This window comes from Ranitomeya imitator, chromosome 8, assembly GCF_032444005.1.
Source record: "Ranitomeya imitator isolate aRanImi1 chromosome 8, aRanImi1.pri, whole genome shotgun sequence".
Lineage (NCBI taxonomy): Eukaryota > Metazoa > Chordata > Amphibia > Anura > Dendrobatidae > Ranitomeya > Ranitomeya imitator.
In genome coordinates, this window is record NC_091289.1 from 47723965 (window position 1) to 47748112 (window position 24148).

The following is a 24148-nucleotide window of genomic DNA, read 5'->3' on the forward strand; positions in this document are numbered from 1 at the left end:
AGTAAATATAGTTTAGAACTGAAAGAATTTATTTTTGGGGGGCATTGAATATCTATTAAAATACAATTTTTTATATTAAATTCTGAGCCCTTTTTTCAAATTAAAGAAGCGCCGATGGGATTGTGTTTTTCCCTTCCATTAGCTATACTTTATGTTGCGTGATGGGAGGATATTTGTGTTGTTTTCTGCCAAAATGCATTTAATTCATATATTGCATGGTATGGACGTTATGTCGATGATATACTTATAATTTGGTCCAATGATCTTAGTGAGGCATCTGCATCTTTGCGTTATTTAAATGACAATTATATGAATCTTGAATTTACTTTTGCTGGCCCTCACAATAATATAATTTTTGGGGATTTAACACTTTTTGATAGCAAAACAATTTTACTAAAAGGATTGACTGTTCCGTACATCGTAAACCTGTCATTGGAAATACCATTCTAAGAGCTTACAGCTGCCATTCCAATCAAAGCATTAAATATCTCCCCATGGAGATTTCATTAGGGCAAGAAGAATATGCTCCAGCGATAAGGAGTTCATCAAGGAAAACCGAGTTCTTAAACTCGGTCATCAGTTTTGAACTAATGCTGAGTTCTTAAACTCGGTCATGAGACCAAGTTTAAGAAAGCAGCAGTCATTCGAAACACATCCGGTTTCACCTCCTTGCATCCCTTATCCCCAATCATGACTATGCCGAGGCATATTTTAGTGTTACCATATCTATTTTAATCATGAACTAAATGATTTGATTTTATGGATTGAAGCTGGTTTCACTTTCCTTTCTATTCTATAACCCAGTTTACACAATAGAACGCTCAGAAACAACACTTGTTTATCTGTCAAAGGTTTTTTTAATTGCGCAGGCAATAAATGTAACATGCAGATATGCCAGAAAAGCAAAAGATATTTCTGACTGTATCAAAATAAATTCTTTCATAAATTTCAATACGCAATATGTTGTTTATTGTATAGGCTGTGATATCTGTGATGTTATGTATATTGGATTCATGAGCCGCAAACTGAAAAAGAGAATTTCTGAACACATAATGAACATTAACAATGGCAATAGAATGTGTTCAAATGCTACAAGGCACTTCATTGATACATATAATAGTAATATTAACAGTTTTTTTCTTTTTCGGTTTGGAAAATGTTTTTTTAACCAGCAGAGGAGGGAACTAGAAAAAGAAACTATTTCTCAGAGAAACCTTTTGGATCATTAAGTTAGATACACAATTCCCTAAAGTTATGAATTATAGGAACGACACTATGTTACCATAATTTGTTTACACGTGCCTTGCATTTTTGCATTTTTACATTTTTTTTTGTTTTTCTTGTATGTTTGGATTACAGCCTTTAATAGGTAAGGTTTCTCCTTGTGGAGAGTGACATACCAGCTCTGGCTTGTCAAGGTAAGGAGACTTATTCGCCGTGCAATGCTCCTCTCAGAAATTTAATATGCAAATTGCCTCTTCAGAGAAAAAGAGGACGTAAATTCTATAGCTCCACCTGTTGGAAGTAGCGATCCTACAAGTCCCAATCAACCCTATAACAAGTCGTGCAATATGACTGTTAGGGGTCGAGTTCCCGCCTCTGCACAGGGGGAATCTCGGGCCATCTCCGCTGCGGTCTCCCATTCTTCTCCTGCTGCAGTGGGGTCTGCTCAGCAGAGACGTCGGTCCCAGCGTCTCGCTCAGTCTGACTCTGTGCAAAGGGTTTCTGCTGCCTTTCCAGCTTTTGCCATTGTAGCCAGTACTGGGCAGCGGCGAGCAGACGTTTTTGGGACTAAGTCATGCTTTTCCCCTTCTGAGCATGCCCAGGGTAAGATCTCTCGTTGGAGATCAAGGGTCACATGCTTAGATACTGCAGCTAATCCCATTGGTCCTCTAGGAAGGTCCTAAAGGTGCTCAACTTCTGTGGCAGCCTCCGATTGGTCCATCTGGGAAGGTCATGTACTTGCTGCAGCTTTAAAAGGTTCGCATGACCGCACGGCCATGTGCTAGTATCAATCCAAGTTATGTGCTTTGCGCCAGTGTGGTTATGTGTGATTGTATTCAGGGACCCGGCTGAAATAAGCCCCTAGAATACCGGCACCTCCGGTGAGAAGATTATGTGTTTGCATGACCACTGACTGCTATCAGTCTGGCAGTTAGCTTGTGCTCCTGTGAGTCTAACATGGCGCAGTGCTTTCCTTTCACAGCTACTCTGTGAAGTAACAGAGCTAACCTATACCACCAAATAGTGCCACCATTCACTAGCAGCAGGTTCCTCCTGCACAGTGGACCCCAGGGTGCAAACACACCTATAATAATAAACATCTATATTTACTCGGTGCGTTCCGCTAGCCTTAACAATGACTTAGGATAAAAGCCACTGATTTGGCTTTTATCCTAAGTTATATTGCCTGACTTGTTAAAGGGTTGATTGGGACTTGTAGGATCGCTACTTCCAACAGGTGGCGCTATAGAGTTTAAGTCCTCTTTTTCTCTGAAGAGGCACTTTGCATATAGCCTTTAATAGTGCATCCAAATATTAACATACTCTTGTGACGACACAGCCTTTTATATTTATTAACTAAACGTCTATTTTCAGTAAGCCAGGAGTCATTGACTGTTGGCTATATATTGACTTTTGAATGTATGTATTTCTTTCTGATTGGTCAAGAAAACATAGACTTTTGTTCGTATAAGCCTGTAATATTGACTTGTAAGTTGACATTGGATGTAACATATTGTGCTGTTATCCTGGATGATTAGAGATGCAGGATAATTGAACAATAATGTTTGCTGATATGTTGATTACGCATTGTCCAGGTGAGCTATCTTGTTAACTTGCAAAACAGAGAAGGAAATTATGCAAATAGATTAAACAATTAAACAATGTGAGTTGATCTCATTGCTATTCTTCACCTTTACCTCTGGATGGTGGCTTGATGGACAGTTGTTAACTATAAAAAGAGCTTCTGTAAGATATACCTCCAGATACAGAGATTTAGCGAGGACATCTAGACAGCCAAGAGATCAAAAGACCCAGAGATCTTTAAAAGACAGCAGCTAAGACATCATGGCTCCATCACGAGGGACACAGCTTTGACATTCTACAGGATGCCAGCTTATGGGACCACAGCCCCTGCTGAAAAAATATAGATCTGCTCCATTGGCCATCGCTGAACCAAGGATATGCTTGGGGTAGTCAGGATTTGGACCCATCAGTCGCCTGAGGACCATAGATACGTTTGTGAAAGCCAGGAATGGGACTGTCATGATCCCAATGGCAGGGGATCACAAAAGGACAAGCACACAAAAAACAGAACAAGCTCTAGGGTGATGGAAACTGAGCTGACCGCGATCCTGAACCTAATTCACAACACTAGCAGTAGCCGGGGAACGTGCCTACGATGATTCTAGACGTCTCACGCCAGCCGAAGGACTAGCTTCCCCTATTAGAAGAAACAAAGACCTCTCTTGCCTCCAGAGAAACACCCCACAGAAATAGCAGCCCCCCACATGTAATGACGGTGAAATGAGAGGAAAGCACATACGTAGTAATGAAAACAGATTCAGCAAAATGAGGCCCGCTAAAACTAGATAGCAGAGGATACAAAAGTGAACTGCGCGGTTAGCGAAAAACCCTACAAAAAACCATCCTGAAATTACCTGAACTCATGTGCCAACTCATGGAACATGAGGAGTAATATCAGCCCACTAGAGCAACCAGCAACAAGGAATCACATAACTGCAAGCTGGACTAAAACAAAAATAAAGCAAAACGTGGAACAGGAAAATCAAAAACTTAGCTTGTCCTGATGATTACAGAAGCGGAAAGCAGAGGTAACAAGACACACTGATTACATTGATCGCCGGCGAGGAAATGACAAGAAAGCCAGGTTAAATAGGAAACTCCCATATCCTGATAGAACAGGTGGACACCAGAGACCGCAGAGAACACAAGTCACCCAGTACCATCTGTAACCACCAGAGGGAGCCCAAAAACAGAATCCACAACAGTACCCCCCCCTTGAGGAGGGGTCACCGAACCCTCACGAGAACCACCAGGGCGACCAGGATGAGCCCTATGAAATGCACGGACCAAATCAGCAGCATGAACATCAGAGGCAACCACCCAAGAATTATCCTCCTGACCATAACCCTTCCACTTGACCAAATACTGAAGTTTCCGTCTGGAAACACGAGAATCCAAGATCTTCTCCACAACATACTCCAATTCTCCCTCCACCAGCACCGGAGCAGGAGGCTCAAGCGAAGGAACAACAGGTACCTCATACTTCCGCAACAACGACCGATGGAACACATTATGAATAGCAAACGATGCCGGGAGATCCAAACGAAACGACACAGGGTTAAGAATTTCCAAGATCCTATAGGGACCGATAAACCGAGGCTTGAACTTAGGAGAAGAGACCTTCATAGGAACAAAACGAGAAGACAACCACACCAAGTCCCCAACACGAAGTCGAGAACCCACGCGGCGACGGCGATTAGCAAACTGCTGAGCCCTCTCCTGGGACAACTTCAAATTGTCCACCACATGACTCCAAATCTGATGCAACCTATCCACCACCATGTCCACTCCAGGACAATCAGAAGGCTCCACCTGACCAGAGGAAAAACGAGGATGAAACCCCGAATTACAAAAGAAAGGAGAAACCAAGGTAGCAGAACTAGCCCGATTATTAAGGGCAAATTCGGCAAGCGGCAAAAAGGTAACCCAGTCATCTTGATCAGCAGAAACAAAACACCTTAAATAAGTTTCCAAGGTCTGATTAGTTCATTCCGTCTGGCCATTCGTCTGAGGATGGAATGCAGACGAAAAGGACAAATCAATGCCCATCTTAGCACAGAACATCCGCCAAAATCTAGACACAAACTGGGATCCCCTGTCAGAAACAATGTTCTCCGGAATCCCATGCAAACAAACCACGTTCTGAAAAAACAGAGGGACCAACTCAGAGGAGGAAGGTAACTTAGGCAAGGGTACCAGATGAACCATCTTAGAAAAGCGGTCACACACAACCCAGATGACGGACATTTTTTGAGAGACAGGGAGATCCGAAATAAAGTCCATGGAAATGTGCGTCCAAGGCCTCTTTGGGATAGGCAAAGGTGACAACAATCCACTGGCCCGAGAACAGCAAGGCTTAGCCCGAGCGCAAACTTCACAAGTCTGCACAAAAGAACGCACATCCCTCGACAAGGAAGGCCACCAAAAAGACCTGGCCACCAAGTCTCTAGTACCAAATATTCCAGGATGACCTGCCAACGCAGAAGAATGGACCTCGGAGATGACTCTACTGGTCCAATTATCCGGAACAAACAGTCTTTCAGGCGGACAACGATCAGGTTTATCCGCCTGAAACTCCTGCAAAGCACGTCGCAAGTCTGGGAAGACAGCCGACAAAATCACCCCATCCCTAAGGATACCAGTGGGCTCAGAATTTCCAGGGGAATTAGGCACAAAACTCCTAGAAAGAGCATCCGCCTTCACATTCTTTGAACCTGGCAGATATGAAACCACAAAATCGAAACGGGAGAAAAACAGTGACCAACGAGCCTGTCTAGGATTCAGGCGCTTGGCAGACTCAAGGTAAATCAGATTTTTGTGATCAGTCAAGACCACCACACGATGTCTAGCACCCTCAAGCCAATGACGCCACTCCTCAAATGCCCACTTCATGGCCAAAAGCTCCCGATTACCAACATCATAATTCCGCTCAGTGGGCGAAAACTTTCTAGAAAAGAACGCACATGGCTTCATCACCGAGCAATCGGAGCTTCTCTGTGACAAAACCGCCCCCGCTCCAATCTCAGAAGCATCAACCTCAACCTGAAAAGGAAGCGAAACATCTGGCTGACGCAACACAGGAGCAGAAGAAAACCGGCGCTTAAGTTCCTGAAAGGCCTCCACAGCCGCAGGAGACCAATCAGCAACATCAGCACCCTTCTTAGTCAGATCCGTCAAAGGCTTAACAACACTAGAAAAATTAGTTATGAAACGACGATAAAAATTAGCAAAGCCCAAGAACTTCTGTAGACTCTTAAGAGATGTAGGCTGCGTCCAGTCACAAATAGCTTGAACCTTGACGGGATCCATCTCAATAGTAGAAGGGGAAAAAATTTACCCCAAAAAAGAAATCTTCTGGACTCCAAAGAGACACTTTGAACCTTTTACAAACAAAGAATTGGCCCGCAGGACCTGAAACACCTTCCTGACCTGCTGAACATGGGACTCCCAGTCATCAGAAAAAACCAAAACATCATCCAAATACACAATCATAAATTTATCCAGATATTCACGGAAAATATCGTGCATAAAGGACTGGAAGACAGAAGGAGCATTAGAAAGTCCAAAAGGCATCACCAAATACTCAAAATGGCCCTCAGGCGTATTAAATGCGGTTTTCCACTCATCACCCTGCTTAATCCGCACAAGATTATACGCACCCCGAAGATCAATCTTAGTGAACCATTTAGCCCCCTTAATGCGAGCGAACAAATCAGTCAACAATGGCAAAGGATACTGACATTTGACCGTAATCTTATTCAAAAGACGGTAATCTATACAAGGCCTCAGGGAACCATCTTTTTTGGCCACGAAAAAAAAACCTGCTCCCAAAGGAGATGAAGATGGACGGATATGTCCCTTTTCCAAGGACTCCTTAACATAATCCCGCATAGCAGTATGCTCTGGCACTGACAGATTGAACAAACGACCTTTAGAAAATTTACTGCCAGGAATCAAATCTATAGCACAATCGCAATCCCTGTGAGGAGGAAGCGAATTGAGCTTAGGCTCCTCAAAAACATCCCGATAATCAGACAAAAATACAGGAACCTCAGAAGGAGTAGATGAAGCGATAGAAATCGGAGGTGCATCATCATGAACCCCCTGACATCCCCAGCTTAACACAGACATCGCTTTCCAGTCCAAGACTGGGTTATGAGTTTGTAACCATGGCAGACCAAGCACTAAGACATCATGTAAATTATACAGTACCAGGAAGCGAATCACCTCCTGATGAACGGGAGTCATACGCATGGTCACGTGTGTCCAGTACTGAGGTTTATTCATAGCCAAAGGTGTAGAGTCAATTCCTTTCAAAGGAATAGGGACTTCCAGAGGCTCCAGACTAAACCCACAGCGGTTGGCAAATGACCAATCCATAAGACACAGGGCAGCGCCTGAATCCACATAGGCATCGACGGAAATGGCTGATAATGAACAAATCAGAGTCACAGACAGAATGAACTTAGACTGTAAAGTACTAATGGCAACAGACTTATCAACCTTTTTTGTGCGTTTAGAGCATGCTGATATAACATGAGCTGAATCACCACAATAAAAACACAACCCATTTTTCCGCCTATAGTTTGGCCGTTCACTTCTGGACTGAATTCTATCACATTGCATTGTCTCAGGTGCCTGTTCAGAAGACACCGCCAAATGGTGCACAGCTTGGCGCTCCCGTAAACGTCGATCAATCTGAATAGCCATAGTCATAGACTCATTCAGACCTGTAGGCGCCGGGAACCCCACCATAACATCTTTAATGGCCTCAGAAAGGCAATCTCTGAATTTTGCAGCCAGAGCGCACTCATTCCACTGAGTAAGCACCGACCACTTCCGAAATTTCTGACAATATATTTCTGCTTCATCTTGCCCCTGAGAGAGAGCCAATAAAGCTTTTTCAGCCTGAATCTCTAGGTTAGGTTCCTCATAGAGCAAACCCAATGCCAGAAAAAACGCATCCACATTGAGCAACGCAGGATCCCCTGGTGCCAATGCAAATGCCCAATTCTGAGGGTCACCCCGCAGGAAAGATATTACAATTTTGACTTGCTGAGCAGGGTCTCCAGAGGAGCGAGATTTCAAAGAAAGAAACAACTTGCAATTGTTCCTAAAATTCAGAAAACTAGATCTATCTCCAGAAAAAAACTCTGGGATAGGAATTCTAGGTTCAGACATAGGAGCATGTACAACAAAATCTTGTATATTTTGAACCTTAGCAGCAAGATTATTCAGGCTGGAAGCCAAACTCTGGACGTCCATGATAAACAGCTGAGGTCAGAGCCATTCAAGGATTAAGAGGAGGTAAGACGCAGCCAGGCTGCAATTAAGGCTAGGCAGCAAACTCTGAGGAAAGGAAAAAAAAAAAAAAAAACTTCCTCAGACTACTTTTCCTCCTACTTCAGCCAATACGATTACCACTTTTCGGGCCGGCAATACTGTCATGATCCCAATGGCAGGGGATCACAAAAGGACAAGCACACAAAAAACAGAACAAGCTCTAGGGTGATGGAAACTGAGCTGACCGCGATCCTGAACCTAATTCACAACACTAGCAGTAGCCGGGGAACGTGCCTACGATGATTCTAGACGTCTCGCGCCAGCCGAAGGACTAGCTTCCCCTATTAGAAGAAACAAAGACCTCTCTTGCCTCCAGAGAAACACCCCACAGAAATAGCAGCCCCCCACATGTAATGACGGTGAAATGAGAGGAAAGCACATACGTAGTAATGAAAACAGATTCAGCAAAATGAGGCCCGCTAAAACTAGATAGCAGAGGATACAAAAGTGAACTGCGCGGTCAGCGAAAAACCCTACAAAAAACCATCCTGAAATTACCTGAACTCATGTGCCAACTCATGGAACATGAGGAGTAATATCAGCCCACTAGAGCAACCAGCAACAAGGAATCACATAACTGCAAGCTGGACTAAAACAAAAATAAAGCAAAACGTGGAACAGGAAAATCAAAAACTTAGCTTGTCCTGATGATTACAGAAGCGGAAAGCAGAGGTAACAAGACACACTGATTACATTGATCGCCGGCGAGGAAATGACAAGAAAGCCAGGTTAAATAGGAAACTCCCATATCCTGATAGAACAGGTGGACACCAGAGACCGCAGAGAACACAAGTCACCCAGTACCATCTGTAACCACCAGAGGGAGCCCAAAAACAGAATCCACAACATGGGACCCACCAGTCACCTGGCTCCAAGGAGATGTTCAGAGAAGCCAGCTTGTGACCCTCCAGTCAACTGGCCTTGTATCTCAATCAACTGTCATCTTCCTAAGATTGCCATTACCTCCTCTCTGTGTACATGCTACAGGTGGGTTAATCGGCCCTGGATGCTCTGAAGTCACAACTGCCCTTATCCCAGCAAGTCAGCGGAAGGGTGAGACTCTGTAATTTTGCACAATCTTGGGTATTCTGCTGGGACTGTTCTATGTGTTATTTATCTGTTTTGTGGTTCAATAAAATATTTCCACATTATTTTACCCCCACCATGTGTTGTTTGAGTAGTGTTCTGCCCACGGAAAGAGAGAGCGGGCATTCGATGGGGTGATCCCTGTTCTGTGCGGTTTAGAGCACCTGCTGATCCCCCGTATCTTTACAACTCTTATTAGAGAGATATATAAATTGAACTTTGATATTACTACTGATAATTCATTAATTTATTTGCCATAAGTACTTTTATTTCTTCCCTAAGTGCTCGTACGGGCCATACCTTATATGTTTCTCCTCGTATTTTGCATCTGTATCTTTCTGGTTTGTTGGATGGTTTAAGGTAATGATCACATGTAATGATCACATGTTTTGCAATCAATTCCTTTATATATGCTTTGCACTATTTCAGTACATTCTATGATTAAGTTCAGCCATGCCAGAAACGCATTAGAATTGCTTTGCATTTGTAACTATGGATATCCTTGCTTTTAACGGATGAAGTAAAATGAATTTTTATTTATTCAAGTACCGATCCTTATCCTCCTTTTTTGCTCATTGCACTCTGTTTGTCAGCAGTACAAATTACAGTACCTGTGACTGAAGCAGCGACAAGCCACTGTGAGGTTCCTCACATTCCCATATTTTCTACAGAGTTTAAATAACATTTTATTGGTCAAACGTCCCTAGGATAACAATTTTTTTTTCAAAACTAAAAAAACTCAAATTGAACTGCTCAAAATTATTATGCAAAACTTTTTCCAAACATTTCATAGGTTGCAAAGAACTGAAAGTGGTAATTTTTTCAATTTGCATCATTAAGAGGTCCCATTTACTGAAATCTAAAGCTTTTTCAATCTAAAACCTCTTAACTAGAGATTATTATTATTATTATTTATTGTTATAGCGCCATTTATTCCATGGCGCTTTACATGTGAGGAGGGGTATACATAATAAAAACAAGTACTTGTTCGGAAAATGTTTGCCAATCTCAAATTCCACACGAACGTTACACATTTGGATTCCTGTTTGGATTCCCGAGCTTTTTTCCTAAAAATCACAAAAGTCGCCCAAAGTTTGGTAAATGACCGAGTTCAATAAGGGCTCTCTCAGACGTCAGTGTTTTTGGTAGCAGCACAGGCCATAAAATGTCTCGCACATGTGTACACTGATGACACACGAATGGCATCCCTGTATCAGACATCAGTGTGACACATATCGGCCCCTGGGAATCAGCAGTACTGTTCGCGCTGTTCCCCAGATCCTGGTGCTCAAGTGACGACAGCTCACATCACTGTCCTCAGCTTCACAAGGAGAAATGTTCCTCCTTACAGCCCCAGTCAGAGGCCTTTTGCAAGCCAAATCAGATCTCCTGCTTTGCACTGAGGAGGGGCAACATCCTGAAACACATGTCTGCAAATGGAGTTTCTGGTTTGGCTTCTTGCCCTAAAGGTACCGTCACACTCAGCAACGCTGCAGCGATATAGACAACGAGCCGATCGCTGGAGAGTCGCTGTTTAGGTCGCTGTAGAGACGTCAAACACAGCAGCTCCAGAACGATGCAGGAGCGATCCAGTGACGTAAGGGTTACTCACTTATCTTTCTCACAGGTCGTCACAGGTCATTAGCTCCATGTAAATCATTGCAGGCATCGTTGCTTTTGCTGTCAAACACGAGGATACACGCCGATCTGATGACCAAATAAAGTTCTGGACTTTCTGCTCCGACCAGCGATATCACAGCAGGATCCAGATCGCTGGTGCGTGTCAAACACAACGAGATCGCTATCCAGGACGCTGCAACGTCACGGATCGTTGACGTTCTCGTTGTAAAGTTGCTGAGTGTGAAGGTACCTTAAGGCTTATTAAAAAGTCAATATTGACTTTTTAGGATTACTACATCCAGCAGATAGCCTCCTCTCACTTGCATTTTTGGCCTAGAATTAGAGATTGGGTAAAAAGAATCGTCACAAAACACAAGAAAAAAAAGTAATAAAAAGAAAAAAAAAATAAAGCAATGTATATACTTTAATTTTTAAAATTTGATGCCAAATTTTAGCAAAGAAAAAAACAAAAAATGAAATAACTAGAGACAATGGCCAAACTATAATTATGTAAATATTTTCTTATAATACAATACACGTTCTCTGGGGATGAGGTGTTCATTAATGAACTGGTGGAATCGACTCAGGGAGTACTAATTGGCATACACCTTGCCTCCGGGTGCTGGCAACCTACACTACTCCAATGTTTGGCTTAGCATAAGCGATGAAGTATGGCTATAAAAGATATAGGATTCTTTAAAAAATCAAACATATAATATTTCCCAGATTTTCTGTAACTACAACACTTTTGTATAAGAAGATTATTACTCACTGTGTTTGAAGGGTTTGAAAATTTTCAGCTCTTCTTGTGGTCGAACTTGAATGTGAAAAAAGCTACGGGCTTGAGAAAAAGGGATAGGGAATGAGCAGCTGTACAATACATACGGCGTCCCATATTTCATTTGTCTTGAAGGATTATTGCATGGCTTTTCTCTGCAAAAGAAAATTCACATTCTCTATTAAAATGAAACATATCAGGAGCTTGAGGGTCCCAAAAGAAATAACATTGCTGAATAGCAAAGTAAAAGACAACGCACGCACTGCACACTGTGAGGATTTGCTGGTGTCGGGAGCGGGTGGTCATCTGATCACAAGTAAGTATGAGATTTGCATACTTCCGGCCACATTTCAACTAGACTGTTTCTGAATGATCACAGCCATCTTGTGGATGTGTGACTGCATGTATGCAAATCTCACAGTTGCGGTCACCCGCCAGCCACTTCCTCACTCCCAGCGCTGACATCAGAGTATCCACATAGCACACAGTGCGCGCGTTGTGAGGATTCACAAGTCTGCACTCACATAGAGTGACTGCAGATTTGTAGCTTTAGATCAGACAACCCCTTTCTGACCGTGAACGAATAGTTCATAATTGAGAGAATCAACTTTCAGTCTTTCTGTGCCGTAAATGTGGCTGCAAGTGCACTAAGGGAGGGAAGAATCCCATCTAGAGCATGAGTCATTTTTATTTTTACCTGCTTAGTGCCACCAACATGAGCTTGATTGATGTCTATGAAGCAGAGGGTTACAGCTTCATATATTTCTATACAACTGTTAGGGATGGGTCAGGAGTAGTGATGAGCGAGTATACTTCTTGCTCGGCTTTTCCCGAGCACACTCGGGTGGTCTCCGTGTATTTGTGACTGCTCGGAGATTTAGTTTTTCATCACAGCAGCTGCATGATTTACAGCTGCTAGACAGCTTGAATACATAGCAACGAGGCAATCCTCACATGTACTCAGGCTGGCTAGCAGCTGTAAAACATGCAGCTGCATCAACAAAAACTAAATCTCTGAGCAGTCATAAATACTCAGGTCACCCGAGTGTACCACCGGCCAGACCGAGCATTGCTTTCTGATCTCGGTCCTATTTATACGGCCGTCTGACTGCGCCCTAACAGTGATGTAGGGGTGTTAGCAAAAGTCCATCAAGCCCGTTGACATAGGATTGTTGAGAAAAGGCTCCACCCTGGATGCACTTACAGCCTCATTTACATAAAGATTGACAGCTGGTTTGCTAAGTGAGGTAAAATCAAGGAGGCTTTGCTTGAAATTGCCTTTTTCCTAACCTGCCTGGTAATGTAATTTCTTTGTTAATCTTAAAGCACTTGACAGGTTTCCTTTACCAGAAAAAAAACACTATTAATCAGTAGATATGGGGTTACTCTGCAGGTTAATAGCTTTATCACGTTGGCCGACGCCTGCAAGTAGACTAACGGTGTGAGGAGAAAATGAACTTTATTCTCCCTGGTAACATTCCCGCTTCAGTCACGGGGGTGACGCCGTCGCTGTTTCAGTCACTGAGAATACAGAGCGGGGGCTTTAATGCTGGGGATGCCCTGTATTCTCAGAGCGGTGACTGAACCAGAGCCTACGCCGCCCCTGTGACTGTGGCCGTGCCCCGGCCATGACTGGTGCTGACTCTGCATTGGGGCCGGCCATCTATCAGGGTCGGGGGTGCGGTTTTAGTCATCGGGCGGCTCCAGCACTGGTTCAGTCACCGCTCTGAGAGTACATAGCAGTGGCTATAACTGCGCACCGGCATTAGGGAGGCTGTAAGTCACGGGTGGAGGTGTGGTTACAGCCGTCGCTCTGTATACTTAGAGCAGTGGCTGAACCCGCGCCGGTGATGCCCCGTGACTGAAACAGGAACCCTGCCACAGAGAATAAAGCTAATTTTTTCCCTGCAGTGTTAGGCTACGTGCAGGCGTCGGTCAGCATTATAACGCTATTAACCTGCAGATTAATCCTTTTTTTCCTAAGCCTCTGAATAAATTCTGCACCCCCCTATAGAAACTTACCCATGGGTAGATGTCTTGGTTGTTCCATTTCTGGCACCATCTTTGTAGTACAACATGTAGGACAAGGAACTTAGCTCTTTTCTCACTTCCCAGCTGCACTTCATCTGTGTAAACCCATCATATTCGCAGTGCAAGTTTTGAGGGACAGCCCTGTCCACTGAAGAAGAGGATAGCAAAAATCAACCAGTGAGATATTTTGAGCCTTTTTTCTACATTACTATATTCCTCTTTTATTTGTCCTGGAAATTAATTAATGCATTGACAACTGGGAGTTACCAGTCTCTTTAAACTGTAACCAGTACTTTCATGTAACTTTTTTAAATAAGCTGATCTGTGTGTGTACATGAGACTATATCTGGCCATTATATCTCTAGTATCCTGCATTTTCACTAGTTTTCTTCTCTGCAGTTTTTATTTCTTAATTCACAATTACCATAACTCCCAGTTGATTCAGAGAAGAGGAGCTGCTAATATGTCTATCATACACTGCACAGCACACAGAGAGCGATTTCAGCTCTTCATTTCTTTCTTAGTACAGACAGAAGCAGCAACAGCATTGAGGAAATTATTCTGCAGCACTGATCAGTGTGGATGTGAATCCAGCTCAAGGGTGAGGTAAAAATATGATCTTTCTGTGTCTCCCTCTACCAGTTTATAACAGCAGAGAACATGTTGCTGTTTGCAGTAGGCTGTTCATATGCTCAAAATCTAAGATGCAGAGTGTAAATCTGCTGTAAATCTACAACATTCCTATACCAAGATCCACACAATTTGGTTCTGGTTTCGCTATGGATTTTTCAAGTGTGACATATTCAGGAGGTTGGTAATGGTAAACAGACTAAACAGAGAGCTAGTCTAAACTGGTGGATAACCAAAAACAACTTGAAAAGCACATGAGATGCTTAGCACAAAATTTGGCCAAAAAATGTGAGCCCATCTACCAACGTCAAGGTAATCTCATGAATCAGATGGGTCCCTGACCTAACTGCCAGGAGTGGGAACCTGGCAGGCACCTAGCGACCAGAATAGAACGTTACAGAACCGTACCTGCACACCCCGCGGCGGTATCCTAAGAATGAGACACGAAGCGAAGGATATTGTGGAACAATTGTGGAACAGTGAGAAACAAGATCAAGCACAAAGGAGAGCCAGTAGGAGTCATGCCGTGAGACCGAGGCAACATCCTACTGAGGCGCGTAGCTGGTGGCCGGAACACCGAGGGAGTAACTGACTCTACGCTTTACTTCAAACTCCGCAGGACAGTTAATTATAGGTTGGCTGTCTCACCAAAACACCTACAAAGACATAGGGGGCAACAGTGGGAGAGGGGCGTCTCTTGGGTCCCGGAAGAACTCCAGGCCTTCCCGTCATACGGGTGCGTCCTAGCCATAGCATACCTGTGGGACGTTGAACTAGAAACATCTGGAACACATTAGAAAGAACGAACGAACGAGAACAGCAGTTGTGAGGACTATTCCGAATGCTCAGCAGGGTAGCACTACAACACACAGGCGCTATTGGTAGGCAACGATTTCCACCTGCAAAGGGAGTTCTGGAAGTGCCCATCGGACCGGCCGGTCTCAGATAGCCCTGTTAACAGTGCTCTGGATTGCGGATCCTGAAGTCTTCAGTAAAGAGGTAAAGAGACTGCAACCCTGTGTCCTCGTTATTGACTGCACCTCACACCATCACCCCTTATTGGACGCCCCTTAGCAGGGTCACGGACCGGGTCCAGCCACCGTGACATCCCCAGAACTGAGCCAGCAGAGGACCGGTACCGAGTAACCCATGGCCCTGTGTCTGGAGGCGATCCACATAACCAAAAGCAACTTACATAGCAAATAGATGAATGGCTGCACTCAATTGTACTAAAGCAAATGAATGTGCGATACATGAAATGTGAATAGCGTAATGGCTTGTGAAATCTATGAAAAAACACATGAGATGCTTAGCACAAAATGTGGCCAATAAATGTGAGCCCATCCACCAACGTCAAGGTAATCTCATGAATCGGATGGGTCCTTGACCTAACTGCCTAGTGTGAACACCCGCCCTTCACCATGCTGTGCTTTTAATTACTTCCAAACACAGTTAATTCCGACCTTCCTATAAATACAGGCTTTACCATGACATTAACCAGAGGTAAGTGTTCACACTAGGCAGTTAGGTCAAGGACCCATCCGTTTCATGAGTTTACCTTGACGTTGGTGGATGGGCTCATATTTATTGGCCAATTTTGTGCTAAGCATCTCATGTGTTTTTTCATAGATTTCACAAGCCGTTACGCTATTCACATTTCATGGATCACACATTCATTAGCTTTAGTGCAATTGAGTGCAGCCATTGATCTATTTGCGATATTCAGGAGGTTGTAAGAAGAGAGAACACAGTTGCTGATAGATTTATACAGCAACAGGAATTAGGTTTTTAGGTTGGAAGTAGATGAGTTTACTACATTTTATTAAAAGTCTGTATATATCTCTGTTTTGTCCATAAATACCTTCTTCGGGCATCGTCCATGCTATATCGTCACTCCAGGCACTACGGTACAATTGGTCTTTGTCTGGGACACAGCGGACTCTGAATAGGTACGTGCTCCCTGGGACGAACTGCTGGGCACTGAAACGGAGTTCTGTCTTTCCCATAACATTGAGTAAAGCAGCATCCTGAAGAGTGAAAAATAAAATGATATATATACACAAAAGGACACAGCTATAGCTCATGAGATAGCTATTCAGATAAGCAGTGGGAGTTCATATAGGAGGAAAAACAAAATCAATGAGAAGACTACACATCCTCCTTTCCCCTATGTAAAGCTACTAGAAGCAAGAAGGTTCTCAGGTATGATCTCTTCCCCAGCTTATCCCATTTTGGCAGAGCTGCTCCAAACTAGCTTGAAATGGCCAAAAGTTGCACCATTTTTGTGCAAAAATTTAGTGACTATTCAAAGTGTTTTATGCCAGTATTTACACATTTTAATATATTGGTTCCAATGTGCCTGGTACTATTACTGTATTTATACAATATGGTGCATACTTATTAATACTGCCTAATTTTTCTGGCCCTGATACATTGCACTAAAGCCAGCTGAACCTGATGATATTGGCGGAATTATCCAACAGTCTAATGTGTGAGTATGAGAGTCTTCTGACTCACCCCCGACAGTCCGTGTTGGGCGAGAAAAGGATCTGGTCTGCAGATTTTCAGGGGTCAATCTTTTTTTTTACTGGTGATAAGCAACTGCTGATGGAGTCTGTCAGCGGCTCTATCTTAGAGAACACAAGCGCACTCGGCTGTGCCCATCTTTCGGGAATCAAGACACGTGTCGGTGAAGGATAATTTGGACAACTACTATCTTATTTAGGGACCTTTACACAGTGAACACCTTGACTGCAAAGTCTTAAAATGCTCCTAGATTTATTCATTTCTGGTTCTTTTAGCTTGATTAATATGCCCGTGTCTAGTAATATTATCGAAACTATGCAATATGTACTATTACTGTATATGGGTCTGCTATTATCACACAATCTATACACTATAAAAAAAACAAAGGTATAAACTGGGATATAAATTGGTGTGCATGCAGCATGTAAGCACATGTTCACACAAGTCACTAAACAAAAAAATCAAAGAAAGAAACATAATGATTAAATACAGTGCAGTAAATAAATAGCACAGTGCATGAAAATAATATACAGTATTTTGTTAACTTGTTTTTTGATTTAAAATAAAAAATTTGAAAGTCATCCCACCTCTTCACGGTGACCGTAGTTGGGATAGTCCTAACTCTAATATTAAAAACCTTACCATCTGTCAAGTGACTTGCATGTGGATAAGGGCTGAGAAGGACTTGGCCCAACTAGTGGACACACAGCTGAGGGAGACTACATCAATAATGCCCAGATCATAAGAAAAGCAGGCCACACCTTTATAAATATATATTAGAGTTAGGACTGTCCCAACTATGGTCGCCGTGACATTGCGGGATGGCTTTCAAATTTTTTGTAATAAAAAAACATGTTAACTAAATACCGTATATTATTGGAGTTAGGACTGTCCCAACTATGATCGCCGTGACATGGCGGGATGGCTTTCAAATTTTTTGTAATAAAAAACATGTCAACTAAATACCGTATATTATTTACATGCACTGTGCTATTTATTTATTTACTGGGGGGGGGGGGGGGGTATTTTATCATTATATTTCTGTCTTTGCTTTAGTCTGTACGCTATGTCTGGAGACTGGAGTTACTAAATCTTGTCTGGTCCTATTATGATGTCTGTGCTTTGTACTGCTTCTAATACAGGATGTATTCACTATGGTTGATACTTGTGTAGTTCTGCGTCACTCCCCGATCAAACTCCCAGTCCCTTATTGTAAATATAGTGATACCTCCCAAGACTCCCATTCCTTTCTATAGTATGTGACTTGGTAGAGCAGATTTTCAGAGTAGACATTTTCAGGCATCCTCCAGCGTAGAATTAAAGAACCATTATTTGAACCAGACGTTTGGACCATTAGCTCTTTTGGTGGTGGCATCCGAACTGCAAATTAAAAATTATTCATCGTTAACGGACAAAATGCAAAGTATGACACCTTGTTTCTACAACGCTCATCTATCTTTACAAGAGCAAGAAGAAGAGGTGCAAATCCATCAGTCTTGTTTCCAATTCGGTTCAAAATGTGGTCATTTGCTAAACATCGATGGTATCAAGATCAGATACACAATTAATGTCCAATTAATGTGGTTCCATAGTCGGCAGCCAACCATGTAGCCTCTTGAACAAGCTGAACAAAGCCTACAGGATATGAAATGGCATAGAGCTTTTCTAGCAACTTGGTGGAGGTAACAATAGTCAGAACTAGGGTTGAGCGAAACGGATCGTTCATTTTCAAGAGTCGCCGACTTTTGGCAAAGTCGGGTTTCATGAAACCCGACCCGATCCCTGTGTGGGGTCAGCCATGCGGTACGCGACTTTCGCGCCAAAGTCGCGTTTCGTATGACGCGCTTGGCGCCATTTTTTCAGCCAGTGAAGGAGCGTGGGCAGAGTGATGACATAGGTCTTAGGGGCGTGGACGCCTATCGTCATCTTGTCGCTTATGCGCTGTAGCGATTTGAAATGTGTAGTTTAACACAAGCTTTTCTGTTCAGGGATGGAGGAGAGAGAGAGAGAGAGAATAAAAAAAATTCCCATTGACTTTGCATTGGGTTTCGTGTTTCGGTCGATCCCCGACTTTTCGCCATAATCGGACAATTTCACTCGACTCGACATTAGAGATAGTCGGGTTTCGTGAAACCTGACTCGACCCTAAAAAAGTAAAAGTCGCTCAACCCTAGTCAGAACCTTACAGATTGAACTTTGATCACATATCCTAATGTTTGTATACAGAAAAGTTATTTAAAATGAAACTATCACATATGAAAATGCTATTTACTTGCAGATATAGGGTTAATCTGCAGATAAATAGCATTACAATGTTGCCTGAATGCCTTACTGAAAATGTGGCTACAGGGAGAAAATTAATTTATTTCCTCCCAGGAGCCGCTGGCTTTCAGTAAAGGGTGGCGCACACAGAGTGGCTGCAGTCACTGCTCACAGCTCCGCTAACCCTCGTGAAGACCATTTGTCAGTCAAATTTCATCTCAAAGTGGTGTCACTGTACTTTTATAGGGGTTAGAGGTCGGTTTCAGCAGTACAGACCTCCACTTGTGCTTGGCTCGCTGCTGTTATAATTTTTTCCAGCTCTCCATGGATTATTGGTCTATTCACTTACCATTAGAATTTGGGATTATGTAAGTATCTCTATTCACATCCCGCTTTGGTTCAAATTGGTATGTAGTATTCATTGCGTAGATGAACGATTCATTTATTTGACAGGACATATATACTTCTCCATCTTTTACCTTGACAGAGTTTTCTGGTTCACATTGTCGATTCCCACCGCTACAATTAAGGATAAAGAAACCCGTAATTATGATCGCATTTCATATAACCTCTCTGCTCAACAAACTGTATATGTTTGCCTGACCTGTATGTCTTGCTGTATGCTTATAAATATAGAAATGGTCAGTTGATTTTCTATAAAAATGTTTTATGCAAATTGCCTCTGCAAAACAGAAGAGAACTAGCATTCTTGTGCCACCAACTGGAAGGAGCAATCCTAAAAGTCAATATCTACCTATTAATGAGTCTTGACACATGATGTAGAGTAAAAGCCAGACCACATACTACACTGCTCAAAAAAATAAAGTGAACACTTAAACAACAGGATATAACTTCAAGTAAATCAAACTTCCGTGAAATCAAACTGTCCACTTAGGAAGCAAAACTGATTAACAATCAATTTCACATGCAGTTGTGCAAATGGAATAGGCAACAGATGGAAATTATTGGCAATTATGAAGACACCCTCAATAAAGGAGTGGTTCTACAGGTGGGGACCACAGACCACATCTCAGTACTAGGGTTGAGCGAAACGGATCGGACAAATTCAAAAATCGCCGACTTTCGGCAAAGTCGGGTTTCATAAAACCCGACCCAATCCTAGTGTGGGATCGGCCATGAGGTCGGCGATCTGCGCGCCAAAGTCGCGTTTCGTATGACGCTTTCAGCGCCATTTTTCAGCCAATGAAGGAGGATGCAGAGTGTGGGCAGTGTGATGACATAGGTCTCGGTCCCCACCATCTTAGAGAAGGGCATTACAGTGATTGGCTTGCTTTCTGCGGCGTCACAGGGGCTATAAAGGGGCGTGCACGCCGGCCGCCATCTTTCTTCTGCTGATCTTAGCATAGGGAGAGGTTGCTGCAGCTTCATCAGAAGAAGGAATATAGTTAGGGAGAAGATTAACCCCCAAACTGCTTGTGCTGTAGCGATTTCCACTGTCCAACACCACCATTTTTTTGCAGGGACAGTGGAGGTTATATTTTTGTGCATCAGCTCTGTAGCTTATTAGGCTGCCCTATAAGGCTCCCTGATAGCTGCATTGCTGTGTGCACGCTGCTGTGCAAACCAACTGCTTTATTAAAAGCAAAAATCCTGTTGCTCCTTTCTGCATAGTTATCTTGTTTATTTGTCCACACTTTTGTGTGCAGCAGTCCTTTTTATTGCTGCCATACTTTTCCTGAGATCATTGTAGGGAGATTGAAATTGTACTACAGTCCTTGTATTTTTTCATATATCTTCCAGACACTTTCTGCCACTTAGATTGCATTGTTATATACACTGGGCCTGAGTTTTAGTTCAGTCTCCCCCCAAAAAAGGGAGATTCAAATTCTCACAAAGTGGATATACTGCAGTCCTGTTAGTTTGATAACAAAGCAAAATCTGTGTAATAAATACAATAAATAATCCTATAAATAATCCCAATACAGCAAAAAGGACTAATAAAACGTAACTTTTAATACTCAAAAAGTAACCTAAAAAAACACACAAATCACCCAAGTGAAAAATAAACCATAACAGGGGCTATGTTTCTACCATATAACGTAATGGTCCATAGAGACTAGTGAGCCCTCTATAGGATAAAACAGAACTCGACTGCAATAACAACAGCCAGAATCCTGATTGCTGAGGCAGTGAATATGACAAAGCTGTGCCACCAATGTTTATATGTGGACACAGCAAATCTACTGCACTCAATCACATAAGACCAGAAAAAACAGTCCTAGCATATATTGTAAATAATACTTGCTGGTGTTTAATAAATATACATATAAATAAGGAACGGTCTCACCAATTCCAAAGCGAGGGCAACGGAGCACCAGATAATCCCCTGTTAGGTAGACATCCAGGATACGATAAATTCGTCAAGCTTGACAGCATAGAGGGCGGCAGGACTTTATGTCCCTCTACTTTAATATTTAGGCACTCCTTCTCTACAAGCAAGCATGTCCCCTGAAGAGTTGTCTTGGACGAAACGCGTAGGGACGAATTTATAAGGGAGAGTGCAGGGCTTCCTATGTATAGGGGTAGTTGTGGACTGCCCTTGTAAGGGCAGGAGCTTTGGGGGATAGACTATTTATAGCCCCATAGGGATTGATATAGGGACTGTCATCCCTTCGTATCCTGGATGTCTACCTAACAGGGGATTATCTGGTGCTCCGTTGCCCTCGCTTTGGAATTGGTGAGACCGTTCCTTATTTATATGTATATTTATTAAACACCAGCAAGTATTATTTACAATATATGCTAGGACTGTTTTTTCTGGTCTTATGTGATTGAGTGCAGTAGATTTGCTGTGTCCACATATAAACATTGGTGGCACAGCTTTGTCATATTCACTGCCTCAGCAATCAGGATTCTGGCTGTTGTTATTGCAGTCGAGTTCTGTTTTATCCTATAGAGGGCTCACTAGTCTCTATGGACCATTACGTTATATGGTAGAGACATAGCCCCTGTTATGGTTTATTTTTCACTTGGGTGATTTGTGTGTTTTTTTAGGTTACTTTTTGAGTATTAAAAGTCCTGTTAGTTTGTCGTATATCAGCCAGCCACTTTCTGCTACTTAGATTGCGTTGTTATATACACTGGGCCTGAGTTTTAGTTCAGTCTCCCCCCAAAAAAAGTGAGATTCAAATTCTCAACAAGTTTATATACACCTTCTACCTTGTTTTACAGTACCATATAACGGTTGTTATTTTGGTTAGATTTAAAAAAAAATGAGGAAGTCTGGTGGAAGAGCCCGTGAGCGGTGGTTGCCAGCTGGTACTGATGGTGGTGGTGGTGGTGATGCATCTGGTGGTAGTGGCAAAAGCACAATAGCACCTAAGGCTGGAGGTCAAATTATTTTGCCCCACGTTCCCCTGCTGACACGTAGCTTGCCTGAAAAATGTCTTGCTTTTGGCCTCCTCTTTCTGTCCACCATAGGCCATTTTTATACCTCCCTAAATGGGCTGACTCCCCCCACAGGTCACCACCTGGCGCAAGCACCCGTGCGAGTGCCGTTTGCCTGGACAGGTGGGCCCACTCTTGGGCGACGGCACTGGCACAGGGTCCCTCATAGTACAATGAAGTGTCTCTGACGGTTGTGGTGGACAACCAACGTCAGACACACCATCGTACCGCCGCCCACGAGAGAGTGTTCCCCCCCAGCTCGAACAGTGCTCTACCATTTGCAATACTTACCTCTCCCTGCTCCACCACTGTGTAGTCTGTGCTGTTAAATCCTTCAATGGCACTGCCAATACAAATTTGTTGAAATGATAGATGATAGTTAAAATATACAGGGGCCCTGGCCTCCATTTAGACCAGTTAATACTTTGTGCCTACTACCACTGTCTGCTACTCAGCAGAGGAGCCCACCCCAGTACCTAGCTATGCCACCTGTTTAGTCCTGTTACCAATTTTGAACTGCATTTAGCCTACTTTATTATTTGGGACTACTTACTGTGTCTGCCACTCATTACAGTTGCCCTCCACTGAACAAAGCAATGCCGCCTGTTTAGTCCTATTACCAATTTTGAACTGCATTTAGCCTACTTTAGTATTTGGGCCTATATCTGTGTTTCCTCCTCATCCTGCCCATTGGCCAGCCACTACTAGATGAGTCTGCTGGTACATTGACCCAGACCACTACATTCCACTTGCACTCTACAGAGCCAGAATCTGACCCTGCTGAAAGTCAGGTTCCCCTTCCCGCATACTATACCACCTTACACGGGGACAAAGAGGAAGGTGCAGATGAAAGTGCGGGTTCCTTCATCAGGTGGGGGGCATACTCGTTGGCGATGTCACTGGCACAGGGCCCCTCATAGTACGCAAAAGTGTCTCTGTCAGTGGGAGGCACCACCCGCCGTCAAACACACCGTCGTACTATGAGGGGCCCTGTGCCAGTGCCAATGAGTGGGCCCCCCCTGTTTGCTCTGGATCACAGCACTTGCAAAGTTGAAATACTTACCTGTCCCTGCTCAACCGCCATGACGTATTCCGCGTTTCCTGGGCCCACGAAAATCTTGAGCCAGCCCTACCCCCCCCCAACTTTAGCCAAATGACCCCCAGTTTTCAATGCCTAACTATTATTATAAAGTAAATTAAGATTGACAAGCTTAAGTAATAAGAATTGATGTTTTTGGCATTAAAATGGGCACTGTAGGTGTTTTCCTGTCCTCCACTCACTGCCGGCTTTGATTCCCCATTGACTTGCATTGGGTTTCGTGTTTCAGTCGGCCCCCGACTTTTCGCAATAATCGGCCGATTTCACCCGACCCGACTTTTGACAAAGTCGGGTTTCGCAAAACTCGACTCGATCCGAAAAAAGCAAAAGTCGCTCAACTCTACTCAGTACCAATGCTTTCTGGCTGATGTTTTGGTCACTTTTGAATGTTGTTTGTGCTTTCACACTCATGGTACCATGAGACGGACTCTACAACCCACACAAGTGGCTCAGGTAGTGCAGCTCATCAAGGATGCCACAACAATGCGAGCTTTGGCAAGAAGGTTTGCTGTGTCTGTCAGTGTAGAGTCCAGAGGCAGGGGGCGCTACCAGGAGAT

General features: G+C 43.3%; 1 protein-coding gene across 3 annotated transcripts in view; it reads right to left on the reverse strand.

Moving 5' to 3' along the window:
- The window catches only part of CSF2RB (colony stimulating factor 2 receptor subunit beta), a 55605-nt gene that overhangs the window by 24630 nt on the left and 6827 nt on the right, over positions 1-24148 (reverse strand). For 2 of the 3 annotated variants that reach the window (XM_069736863.1, XM_069736862.1), the window contains 5 exons: positions 19434-19603; positions 18051-18202; positions 16158-16323; positions 13658-13814; positions 11630-11790 (listed from right to left, as the gene is read on the reverse strand). In XM_069736863.1, the coding sequence (XP_069592964.1) occupies positions 11630-11790; positions 13658-13814; positions 16158-16323; positions 18051-18202; positions 19434-19603 (806 nt within the window). The remainder of the gene's footprint in view (positions 1-11629; positions 11791-13657; positions 13815-16157; positions 16324-18050; positions 18203-19433; positions 19604-24148) is intronic. The other variant, XM_069736864.1, reaches the window with a different exon arrangement.